Source organism: Neofelis nebulosa, chromosome 12 (genome assembly GCF_028018385.1).
Source record: "Neofelis nebulosa isolate mNeoNeb1 chromosome 12, mNeoNeb1.pri, whole genome shotgun sequence".
Lineage (NCBI taxonomy): Eukaryota > Metazoa > Chordata > Mammalia > Carnivora > Felidae > Neofelis > Neofelis nebulosa.
The window spans coordinates 31,135,286-31,148,721 of record NC_080793.1 but is presented as its reverse complement, the minus strand read 5'-3'; the positions used below and the strand labels follow the sequence as shown (position 1 = coordinate 31,148,721).

General features: G+C 38.8%; 1 protein-coding gene across 1 annotated transcript in view; it reads right to left on the bottom strand.

Annotated features, from left to right (window-relative positions):
- GRIN3A (glutamate ionotropic receptor NMDA type subunit 3A) overlaps positions 1 to 13,436 on the bottom strand; it is a 171,933-nt gene that overhangs the window by 109,575 nt on the left and 48,922 nt on the right. The window contains exon 2 of the mRNA XM_058694726.1: positions 7,537 to 8,141. Within this exon, the coding sequence (XP_058550709.1) occupies positions 7,537 to 8,141 (605 nt within the window). The remainder of the gene's footprint in view (positions 1 to 7,536; positions 8,142 to 13,436) is intronic.

Sequence of the window (13,436 nt, the reverse complement as noted above, 5' to 3'; positions counted from 1 at the left end):
TGCCAACATCAGCAAAACTCAGTTACTTACAAGTGAAACTGCAGAGTGGAAGGACAGTTCCCGTCCTTCTTGGCTTTTTTCCCAAGAGGAGGAAAATAGTAACCTATGTGATTGTGTTAATATACATTCTGGGCTGTGTTACTATTGGTGTGAATAGTACACCTCAAAAAATCAGAGACATGGATATAACTCTCCCTTTTCTTGCTTTCGTGAGCCACAAGCGACAGGCTGGCGCCTTTTGCTTTCTGTGTTTTTCTCTCACATTTGTGTTAGAGCTGTTCCACCCTCTTAAGCTGTTTTCCTTTCCTTCTGCATTTTCGTATGGACCTTGACTCTTCTCCATAATTGTGGTCTGTGCCCAGCCCTTGGACTGCTCCTGGTTGCTTTGTGTAATACCCCAAATGAATTCATTCTAGCTCTCCGGATCTGGCTCCAGCACTAACCCAGGTGCTGATATCCCTTCAGTAATAGCATAGCCCTGGCATTGGCACATCATGCAGTATTTACCAGTCATTCATCCATCCAGAGATTGAAGATTTGGAGACTGAAGTGGCCTGAGAGATAGATCTGGAATTCAGAGTGGAGCTGCAGTATTGCCCTCTATACTTTCATACCTCTTCTTGACATATTTCCAAATTTTATAGTAGATGCATACAAAGGAAAAAGTCAACAAAGAGCACAATATCCTCTTTGGCAAATAAAAGTTTGGAAGCTCTCCTCATTTGGAAAAATTCCATAGTTTAAAACTTGCTGGATGCTGGACTAAGCAAATTTGAGTTGTTTTTATCAAAATAGGGTCCTGAGGGAATACCTCTTTTCTAATGTTCCTTATTTGAGGCTTCCATGACTTAGTGAAAATTTCAGACTCAGCTCTTGGCATGATTTAAGTGACACAGAGAGAGCAGCAAGTTCAAAGGATTTCAGTGAAGTTAGTTCAGTGGCAGGGGTTCCTACTGGAAACATCTGGAAACACAGACCTTAAGCGCAGGTCCCTAAGATTCATGACACCAAGGCATGTGCTTTCTAGAAGTACTGACACCTTGGATGCTCTAGCAGACAGCGCTAACTTAGGAGTAACAGTTGGACACACTAGGTCACCACACAGCAATGGATTCTGCTTGAAGATACAAGGAACCAGAGTTACCAGCATCCAACCCCTGGCTCCTATGCTGAATGCAAATGCATCTTCTCTAAGTACAACTGAAACATATAGGCTAACTAGTTTGGCTCAGTAGGGTCCTTCGGACAAGAATGCTTATACAAGAGTAGTCATGCCTCCTGATTTATATAGCTTTTGACTGAAAGAATATGAATTACAAAGTAATGGAATCCCAATTAAGGAAGGTTTATATCAATTCTGAATTGAGGATTTGGATTTAGATGAACTGGTTTAAACCTTCCCTTATAAAGTACTAGCTGAATGACCCTAGGTATACCACTTGACTTTTCAAGGTGGGAATCCTTATTGTTATGGAAATTAAAGTTTCCAAAGATTAAATAACTTCGCTAGGGTCATGGTGCCAGCAAATTATTGTAAACATGGGTAAGAATATTCAAAATTAGAATTCTATCCTGCAGCCTCAAGTTCTTCTGGACTTGTTTTCACATCCAGGAGTAAAACGGGGCCCATCAATTTATACCTTGGGATTTTTTAATAGAGATTGTTTTAGTCTTTTTTTTCTGAAGTTTCCTAGTGCCTCACAATACCTGGCACATAGTAGGCTGTACACAATATGTGCAGAATCAATAAGTAAAGCAACATTTGTTATTAATGAAAGCCTAGTGAATCTTGGTATTGTCTTGGTATTGCTCGACTATGCAAGTATAAAGATGAACACAGCTTGGACGAGTCTCTAGCATGCTGGACAATTCTTCAAGGACAAATGAAGAGAGGGCCTAACAATGCCAGGTAATGCAAGAGAATAATCACTAGTAGAATGGGAGTTGTCTCACGAATGATAAACAGCTCAGTCAAAGAAAGTGGATTAAAAAATACATGGGGGGGGGGGGGGCACCTGGATGGCTCAGTTGATTCAGCGTCTGACTATTGATTTTGGCTCAGGTCAGGATCTCACAGTTCGTGGGATCGAGGCCTGTGTCGGGCTGTGTGCTGACAGTGCAGAGCCTGCTTGGGATGCTCTCTCCCTCTCTCTCTGTCTCTCCCCTGCTAGTGCGCTCTCTGTTTCTCTCAAAAATAAATAAACAAACTTACAAAAAATACGGATAATTAGAGGAGCATATCCTCTCTTAGTGAGAGAACAGAAGGGGGATTGTAAGCTTCCTGAGATCAAGGTCCCGGTTTTCTACTCTTTATGTCTCCAGCATTAGCCAAGGGCCTCGCCTGATATTCACAACAAATGTTTTTGAATGTACAAATGAATTAATCATGGCTACCTGACAGAGAACTGACCTGCAGAAGCTGTTCAAAGAATAAAGGCAAGATTCTATGGCCTGTTTAGAAGCTAGAGTAACTATCAGGACTATAATTAGTAAGCCAAAGGGTCAGGGACTTCTTGGGCCAAGAGAATGAGGGGTCTGTCAGTGACTAGACTCTTGGAATTCTTAAAGACCCAGTAACAGTCTTTGTTCGTGCTAAGACTAACCCAAGGGAGCTCTTTCTGTAACAACAATAGATTCATTAGCATGCAGGACCCAAAGAGAAGCACGGGCAAAAGCCTAACCCTAGGAACAGCAGGTCAAACTACTCACTTTCACTAGAGTCTGGTGTTTACAGTGCAATAAGGAGTAAAGGTGGGAAATGCTAAAACTATTTTTGAGAAATAAAAACAATTTTGCTATTGTAATGGTCTAAAAAATTGCTTTCTAGGTTTTTATGCTGTATTACTTTATTTGGTTAATTTGTTACCTGCCATTCAGGTGACATCCAGTATGCATACAAAATGCAAACTTCTTAGCTTGGTATAAAAGCCCTGTGTGGCATGCTATCAAATTAACTACTTTTGCACAACCATGTTGAATCCCTTTCATATTCAATGTATGCTCCAACAGTACCAAATTTCTCTTTTAGGTCTTGGTTCATTTACATATGCCATTTCCTATGCCTATGAATTTGTTCCAAACCAGAAAATGACTTGTTTATCGTAAGATCCGATTCCAGTGTTTCCCCCTCAGTCTTTGTCTATATGGACACATCTCTATTTTTAAGAATCACGTATCCTTTTGTTTTATAATCATTTCCCTACTTTTCAACCTCATGCACTAGGCTGTCAGCTTGAAAACGGCAGGAGGCATGTCTTCATTCTGTCTACCTCACCCTAGTTTAACAAAGAGTTATTGGCTGCACAAAAACACCGGCACATATGCACTTAGGAAGTTATTACTGAATAATATACTAGATATCATCACCTCAAATAATTAACATTTAATAAAACAACTTGCAAATAAATGTTAAAGATTACACTATGAACTTAGTCCCCAAGTGGTTTTGTCTACATTTACATATTATTATTATTATTATTTTATGAGAGAGAGAGAGAGAGAGAGAGAGAGAGAGAGAAAGCGAGCACACTGTGAGCAGGGTAGAGGGGTGGAGGGAGAGTGGGAGAATCTCAAGCAGGTTCAGGCTCCACACTCAGCAAGGAGCTTGATGCGGGGCTCGATCCCATGATCCTGGGATCCTTGACACGAGCCAAAAATCAAGAGTCAGACAATCAGCTGACTGAGCCACCAGGCGCCCCTACATTTAATTATGATGGGCATTTGCTCTGGCATGTGGGGACCCTGGAAGAATAAAATCCCTTATACCTGTAATTACATCTATGTGCTCTGTCATGAGAACTGTTTTTTCTAGTCTAAAAGCCTATGCTCAAAAGTCCATGTTTTGGGGTGATTTCATTAACATTTTAAAACGCTAACAATTCTGTCAGCCCAAACTAAAAATGGCTGTGTGAGAAATGAGAGCTTGCATAACTGACACTCGCTATTCATGGCTCATTATCCTTGGGACTTTTCATTACGCCGTGAAGAAGTGGGGTCAGCCTCACAAAATTTAGGAACAATTAAGAAAATTACTATATGCAGATGTGACTTATGGACTGAGGATAACGAACTTCCTAAAAGACTGTATTCAACAAAATAAATAAGACTGATGGAAATTCCACAGATGTTTTATGGCTTCAGGCAGCTTTTCAGTTATGCATTATAAAGACTCCTTCCAGAGATTAGCCCACTTCTCTTGAACCTTTCCTGAACACTTTGAAACTTTCTCTTTGACTGTACTCCTCAGGGAGTCTAAGAAGTCCTAGCCCTATTTCCTGAATTCTTGGAGTTCGCTCTCAAACACATCCATGGATGTGAAAATACTGCCACTGACCCTCATACATTGTGAATTGCTGCCAGGCACCAAACTTTACATTCTTCTCTTAAACTTTCAAATTTTGTGGGATAAACATGTAGAAACAGCCACAAGGGCAAAAGTTATCCAAGACCCTCACATTTCATCAAAAAGGTAAAACAAAAAACAAAAAAAAACAAAAAACAAAAACCCATGTTTTTAATTTAGACAAAATTTTATTTGTCTACCAGCACCTATTTTTCTTCTACAGCAGCAGATAATGTAGGATGTAAATATAGTAAGAAATTTCCTTTCCTTCTTTCTGTTCCAATAAATGTCTATTAAGTGGCTGCTATGTGCTAGGCATTAAACTACGCTGAATAATAGTGTCTCAACAGAATTTCTACTTTAGCTCAGAAGTCAGACACATGGACAAATAATGATGATGGAATGCGCTAAGTACCATCATCTAATTTCATGTACAAAGTACCATGGGATCCTTGTGAAAGGAGGCATATAACTTTAATATAAATTAAACCTTGAGGAGCCAGAAAGACCAGTTTGATCTTGATAAAATGAACCCCTAGGGTATATACAACCCAAGTCAACAAATATTTCTCCTTGTAGTTTGTAAACGTTTTTAAGATCCAAACAGAATCATTTTCCTTGTGCTCTCCATTGTACATGAGACAGAAAGACACTAAATAACTTAATGTAGGTTTCATAGGGTTTTTTCTTATCTGCTGTTTATGATTATCCTTCCAAAATGATGACTATTCAAAATCATAAATAAAGGTTTTGCTTATATTTTGTTATGAAGGGGAATTTTCTTTTTTTTTTTCTTTTTTTTATTTATTTTTGGGACAGAGAGAGACAGAGCATGAACGGGGGAGGGGCAGAGAGAGAGGGAGACACAGAATCGGAAACAGGCTCCAGGCTCCGAGCCATCAGCCCAGAGCCTGACGCGGGGCTCGAACTCACGGACCGCGAGATCGTGACCTGGCTGAAGTCGGACGCTCAACCGACTGCGCCACCCAGGCGCCCCTGAAGGAGAATTTTCTTATCCCAGTTAAAATCCTGGGCCTCAATTATGTGTTAGTTCAAAAATAGTAGATTAAATCTTAGTAGTGGCTGCAAAATAAAATATGCAAAGACTTTAATCTTGTGGAAATTAAAATACAACATGGGGAAAATAGAAAGTTCAGGTGATGACAGAATATCTAATTTTATCATCAGTAGATTCCTAATAAATGACTTTTGAATTATTTTATTGTTTTAACAACATTCTTTAGGGAGTGTATAGGCTGTGGGTAAACTGTCAATACATGGCATTTGGCATGTTGCCTTGTACATAATAGGTGCTCAGTCCATATATATAGGATTCAATGTAAAATGCTTACGACCTCCTCACATCTTATCACATAGTCATGTCTTCTTAAAAGGCAAGACACTAGGGGCACCTGGATGGCTCAGTCGGTTAAGCGGCCGACTTCGGCTCAGGTCACGATCTCGCAGTCCGTGGGTTCGAGCCCCGCGTCGGGCTCTGTGCTGACAGCTCAGAGCCTGGAGCCTGTTTTGGATTCTGTGTCGCCCTCTCTCTGACCCTCCCCTGTTCATGCTCTGTCTCTCCCTGTCTCAAAAATAAATAAAACGTTAAAAAAAAAAAATTAAAAAAAAAAAAAAAGGCAAGACACTATACAATGGTCTTTTGTTTCTCAATATAGTAAGATGTCCTTGTTCCAAGGTCTGCCTGCTCAGTCAGAAGAGCATGCGGCTCTTGATCTCAGCATCGTGAGTTCAAGCCCCACAATGGGTGTTGACATTGCTAAAAGTAAATAAACTTTAAAAATGGGACAAGCCTAGAGCTAAGGCCTCACCTCCAAAATAGTCAAAAATTCTCTGATTTGGTCTCTCTGATCACAGGTGGTCCTTTTCAGGAAAAAAAATCTAGGTCCCTATAAAATATCTTCTAAGGATATTCTCCTTTTCCCAAGTATCATGAAAACTAGTTCCAAATGATGGGTTATTCTTTAAATTAAATGGACTTTTTCATTCTATCTTCGAACCAGATTGAGAAACTGGAGAAGAAAGGTACCTAATTAAAAAGAATATGTGTGTGTGTGTGTGTGTGTGTGTGTGTGTGTGGTGTGCGCATGCATGTATGTATGTATTTATTTATTTATTTAATTTTTTTTTCAACGTTTTTTATTTATTTTTGGGACAGAGAGAGACAGAGCATGAACGGGGGAGGGGCAGACAGAGAGGGAGACACAGAATCGGAAACAGGCTCCAGGCTCCGAGCCATCAGCCCAGAGCCTGACGCGGGGCTCGAACTCACGGACCGCGAGATCGTGACCTGGCTGAAGTCGGACGCTTAACCGACTGCGCCACCCAGGCGCCCCGCATGTATGTATTTAAATAAAACCCTTGTGGAACCCTAGTGCTGACTATCTATCTATCTATCTATCTATCTATCTATCTATCTATATATCTATCTATCAATCACAAGGACCCCATGGATAGTAGGATCTATTGTTATGCCCATTTTACATAAATGGATATAAGACATAGGAAACTAAGCCTCAGAGAAGTTAAGTAACTCGACCAAGTCACACAAACAGTAAGTGGCAGAGCCAAATTTCAAGCTCAGAGAGTCTGGCTCCAGGGTCCATGTCTTTAGCTACTACTCTATACTGCCTTAAGCATCACAGCCTGGGAGGAAAATGAAAAATCCATTTCCTGCTTGACTAATTTTTTTCTCTATATAGATTCAGAGAGATTTGTCCAAGTCTGTTGATATGAGAAAGAGTGGGCAGGAACAGAAACATTTGTTGTGTTTCTGCTATGAGCCGAGCAAGGTTAGGTACTTTTCATATATAGTTTCATACCTTAATGATCATAGGTCAAGCTATTCAATAGAATCCTAGCTTATTAATTAGAAAACTGAGGGTCAGAGTTTTAAAATAACTTGCCAAGAACAAATAGCTAGTAAGCAACTAAGCCAGGGTTTAAAAGCAGGACTGTGTGTTCCCTATTGTACACCACTGCTTTCAAATCTACAGATCAAATTCCAGATGACAGATCATGGGATACTAGCCTATGTAACCAGAAAGCCTCTCAGAAATATTATTAGAGTTTAAAGCTACTCAAAATCAAGATTTCTACAAAGGAGATAGATAGGGAAATCCTGCTTCTTGTCAAAACCCTATGAATGGGAATATAACACAGGCCTCGCATCCTACCTTGATAAATATTGTCCTGAAGTGAGATTTGCAGTTTCCACATCCATGCAGTTCATCGTGCTGGGAATAAGAGCAAGTTCTGGCTGGATCATGGTGGCTGTGGCTACAGCTCTTGCGACCAGCTCCATGGCATCTTGTACATAGTACTCAAAGATGGACTGTGTTGTTTTTCCATGAGCAATGAGCCCTAGGGGCAGACCTTCTGTCCTCAGTTCCTCGACGTTTTGAGAATCCCCTAGCACCCAACGAAGCTCAGGGGGAATTACTCCAAACTGGGTGGTAATTTCAAAAATCCGTCGGATACTTTCCATGTCACAGCCAAACATCACCATTGTGGGCGTGGTGTTCTTAATACTCTCAAGCTGGACCTGCAGGAAGCTCAAGAGGTCCTCGGTGGAGGAGAGGTTGGTGGTGATGTTGATGATAGACCCGAGGTGGAACTTGGAATTATTCTGGGTAAGGATGAGGAAGTCGGTGATGTTCCAGTCTTCCTGGCACAGCAACAAGCTAAAATTGTACCAGTTGTTCATGGTCAGGACTGAGACAGTGACATCAGCGTCAGAACTTAATGAATTTTCTAAACTCAGCTGTAGGTGAAGGGGATTCTGTATTTAAAGATATGAAAAAGAAGAATTAGAAAGCATTGGCCAAAGATGATAACACAGGGTACGTTTGCTTTCTTAAGAGGCTTAATCCTTTATTTTTCCCTGAGATATTCAAATGCTTCTGGGATAAAATTCCCATCATCTGGAAAATTATGTTTCCTATCTAATGGAATTATTGATTCCTGACAACTGATTTCCTTGCTAAGGGTACCAGAGGGTAAATGATTTCTGATGTAAATGTCAGGGCTGATGCAACCGGTCTTACATTTTTATCAGGCTTGCCTACCTCCTTATAGTTTGTCCCCTTCATGTACTCTATTTCTAACTATGGCTGTTATTAACTTATTGGTTAAATTCTCCTCTCAAGTGAAATTTAATTATTTTAAATAATAAGAAATAAGAAATTATGTTTGCTTTCCTTTAAAACGAATAGCAGGGAAATCTCAAAACAGTGCAGGCACTTGTATAAAGGTGGTGTGGAAAATGGATACATCCATTTCCTAAACTTTTAGCCTCTGAGGATGGCATTTTTCAATATATATGGTGTTATAGTCTGAATGTTTGTGATCCCCCCAAAGTCATGTTGAAATGCTAGTGCTCAGTGTGATGGTATGAGGAGGTGAGAACATGGGGCCTATAGGAAGTGATGAAGTCATGAGGGCAGAATCATCATGAATGAGATTAATGCCCAAGATGCTTGAGAGAGCTCATTGGCCCCTTCTACGTGTGAGTACACAGTGAGAAGTTGGCAGGCTGTGACCTAGAAGAGGGCCCTTACTCGATCATACTCGCACCCTGATCTCAGACTTCCAATCTCTAGAACTGTGAGAAATCAATTTCTGTTGCTTACAAGCCACACACTCTGTGGTATTTTGTTACAGCAGCCCGGATGGATTAAGACATTTGGTATAATTAGCCATATATACATTGGATAGTTGTACTGAAGGTTTGATTACATTTGTGTCTACTGAGACTGTATTTTTGCTGTGAAATGTGAAATGTGTGCCATTTAAACACATTTATGCAACTTCCATCATGATTTCACTTACTTATGAAACTCACCAAATCAATGAAGGAAGAGTATCTTATTTGAAAAGTCACAAATTAATATTACAGGTGAAGTGGAAATAGTCCTCCACTGAATAAATTTAATTGTTCTTCCTGAGAGCAGACATTTGACTTACTTATCCTTCAACATTGGCATCCTGAGAATGTTTAGCACAATACCTTACACATATTAGGTATGCAATAAATATTGGCTGAATTGAACTCAACACGTTCCCACTGGAAACTATTAGACTACTGGACTATTTCTGAGAACTTGGCAAACATTCAGGCAAATAATATATGTAGAGAAATGAGGAGGGCTTTCTCAATAAAGCATCAAACACTGAACAAAAGGGACGTATGGCCTCCCCTTACCCACCTAAAAAACGTGTCACGAGAAATAGGATTTGAACTGAAGTTTTAATTCTATGAGGGACCGAAAGAATTTTGATATGAGTGGACTAAGGAGTGGACTATGGGAGGAATACTATGGCCAAAGGCTCTAAATGAGAACAATCATGCTGGTAGGTAGGATGAAATTTTAAAATTTAGTCTACGAATTTAACTTCTGTCCTTCAAATTAAGCTTTTAAGCAGGGTTTGTAATGATAAAAGCAGAACTCTTAGAGGATCATCTATGAGCAACACTCAACAGTGAGAGAGAAAACAAGCCCCTCAGGATCTTGGTTAGCTGCTAAGTGTTTAAACTGGAAGCCAGTGTTGGTAATGGTAAGAAGGGCATGAGAAAACGTGTTGCTTTTTTTTTTTTTAAATTAAAATTTAGTGACAAAATCAGATGTGACAGGCAAAAAAGGGAGAGGTGTTAGAAACCGGGAGACAATATCCAGTAGGTAGCTCCAGGTTTCCAGGCTTGAGATGCCATACAAGATCTTGAGATGAGAACAATGGAAGATTCCTCACTCCTACTACTGATTAAAATAAGTTCCTCCAGAGAGTTTTTCTTGTCCTCTTCTGGTTTTCTTCCTTTCTATTTCCTCCTCCATTTTAACCCTCTTCCAGAAGCAAAGAGGAATGGAAGGCAAACTCTACATTTAGCTGGCAGGAACAAATTCTTCCCAACTATCTTCTTGGCATTGGCTCCCTACTCTGTTGCCAGCTTTCTTTCTAAAACATAAATATGACCATATCATTCTTCTGCACCATAACCTCTGAGTCACCCAGAGAACAAATCTCAAAATCAGTAGTATGGCTTAGGAGCCCAATCCTAGTCTTTAACTTCACCTTCAACACTCCAAACATGCACACCAAGATGAGTCATAGTGGACAATTTATTTTTCTTGTATCAGAGTAGGCATTTTCACACCTACACAAATTGGGTATGCTGATCTTTCAACATCTCCAGGATGTTTTCGTCTGTATTCATATTCATCCTTCAAAACTCAGCTCTTCCATGCAGATTTCCAGAAACTAGTTCATGTAGCATTTACTACTGTTTCTGCTGCTGCTAAACTTCAAATTTTTTTTGTATTAAAAAAAAATTAAAAATTGAAGTATAGTCGACAAAACTGCTGATCTTTTTTTTTTTCCACAATATTTTGGCATGTTGATTTCCTGTAATGGTGAATTGAGATTTTGTTCATTTGATTGTTCCTCTAACTCCTGACCAAGCAGAAGTAATCATCTCATGTCTGTGTAATGGTCTAATTTTGGTCGTCCTTCTAATACAGAACTCTTCACACCATAACATAGTTATTTGATTAACTGTTTATCTCTCACACTAGACTGGAAGCTTCTTTAGGATAAGGAACAAATCGCAGCCATCTCTTATCACATGGCTCTTAGTTAATCAGAGATAGTATTTGTCAACCGTGGTTTTCTTTTGCTCACCTCAAGTCCTAGACTATGGTCATAATCTCTGCACTGAAAGACTAAGAAAAAGGCCATTTCTAGCAGAACTTCAAGAACTAATATTGCCCCTAGTTGGAACAAAGTCCCATCCATACACTTCCTCAGGAGGGATTCATTACATTGGTACGTTAAGGAGCAAGCTTTAATGGAGGCAGGGATGGAAGTGAAATTAACTAATCATATTGAGCATTTAGCACCAGACACAAACAAATGCACTTGGCATGAGAAGGACATGGTAATAAAATGAAGGACAACCTCCCCACCCCACCTTGGACTATTATTAATCCATATAATCACACTCATCTCTACAAACAATTCTATTAAGAAATTCCAGTTGTTGAAGTTAATCTTTTAACAGACTTGAGAAACACCATGCTTCAAACAAATATTTATGAAATAATAGTGTGGAAACATCTTGTGATATTATCTTTATCTAGCCACCTGAGATGCAGCATCTCCCAATTTCTCAACATATAATAATAAAAGCACAGGTGCATGCAAGTGTGCGCGTGCGCACGCGCGCACACACACACACACACACACACACACACACACACAGATATGAAAACTTAGGACACTAAAATTCAAGCCTAATCGTAAAACTTCCATCAAAATCCTGGACAAAATATAAAAAAGACTCATCAAACCAAATTGAGAATCAAAGTCTATGTCTTACCTATAGTTTGCTGTTTGCAAAAGAGCAAACCCATGGCCTGAAAGAAGATACACTTTTTTAATGATTTTATTTATTTTTTTAATGTTTATTTATTATTGAGAGACAGAGAAACACAGAGCGTGAGCAGGGGAGGGGTAGAGAGAGGGGGAGACACAGAATCTGAAGTAGGCTCCAGGCTCTGAGCTGTCAGCACAGAGCCCGACACGGGGCATGAACTCACAAACCATGAGATCATGACCTGAGCTGAGGCTGGTCACCCAACCAACTGAGCCACCCAGGCGCCCCAAGAAAATGTACTTAAAGAAAAATAATTTGTGCATTGCTTACCTCCTAAATCAGAGATTCAATAACAAAACAGCCTAAGAATTAGGAAGCATCTCTCAACCATGCAGACAGAGTGAAGCAGCCTCTTAAGTGCATTTAATTTATATAAATTTTTAAAATAAAGACTCAATAGGGGAAGGTAGGGAGAGAGAAAATATGTTAAATAGTACTGATAATTCTGACTCCCCTAAATGAGTGTACTCTTTATTATATATGACATTATAGATATCATTACACATTGTAATATATGTATATTATTGCCCATAGTTGTGTACACAAAACCCTATATGCCAAACTAAACAGATAATTTAAGGGGCTTTCAAATATAATTTTCCTACATGTTGAATTGAATCTTTATTTCTACCTATGATGACATGCCACTTCGCTCCATTGATTTTTAAAATTTTATTCCCATCATAATCTGTTTCTACATTACTTTGGAGGCTTAAATTCCCAAAAGTATAGGGCAAAAATGGTCATGTTGAAATGCACTCATGGAATGAAATCTCAACAAGTCAAGTGCAGAGCTGGAGGGAGAGAGGAGTTGCCAAGATGGCAATGCAGTTGCCTGTGTCAGAGGACTGCAAGAATGTCCAGGAATCATTCAATGGTGTAAGGAAAGATTGCTTCACTGGCTATGATCAGACTCGATTTAAATATTAAATATTAAAGTCATTAAATAGTAAAATAAGTAAAATATTAAAATTCCACAGAAAGTAAAATCAGGCAAGAATGGTAAGAAAATTTGGAAACAGAAAAATGATAGAGCGGTCTTGCCTTAAAAGATAATTGAAATACACCAGAAAGTACAATTTTTATAAAACAATAATTAAAACAAGGAAGTACAAACAAAAGGATTAACAGGTAAATAAGTAGAACAGATGTGTTGATGTATGTAAAGAACTACATTAATTTAATAGACTGTATTAGTATATTATAGATTGCAAATCATAAAGGAATATGTAAGAAATATATACGAGATTAGGAGTTGAGAAAATAGATCACTACTGGAAATACTTTCATTTAAATTCCTAATTCCACCATATATTAAAAATCAACTCCAGACCATTTAAAAGTACAATGAGAAATCATTAAAAGATTGGTACATAGGTTTCAGAAATCATAATGATGAAAAAATACAGTAAACTGAACATTACAATATATCTTATTTCTAGCATTAAATACCTACCATAAACAAACAAAAAAACCCAAAGGGAACATAATAAATAAGAGAATATGTGCAACAAATCTGAACAGACAAAGAGTTAATGGTTACAAAATATGAAGAACATTTACTGATCCATCAGGAAATAGAATCCTCAACTGAGCACTCATTAAATCAAGGAAAACAATTTTAAGCTTCTACTGTGAGCCATGCCC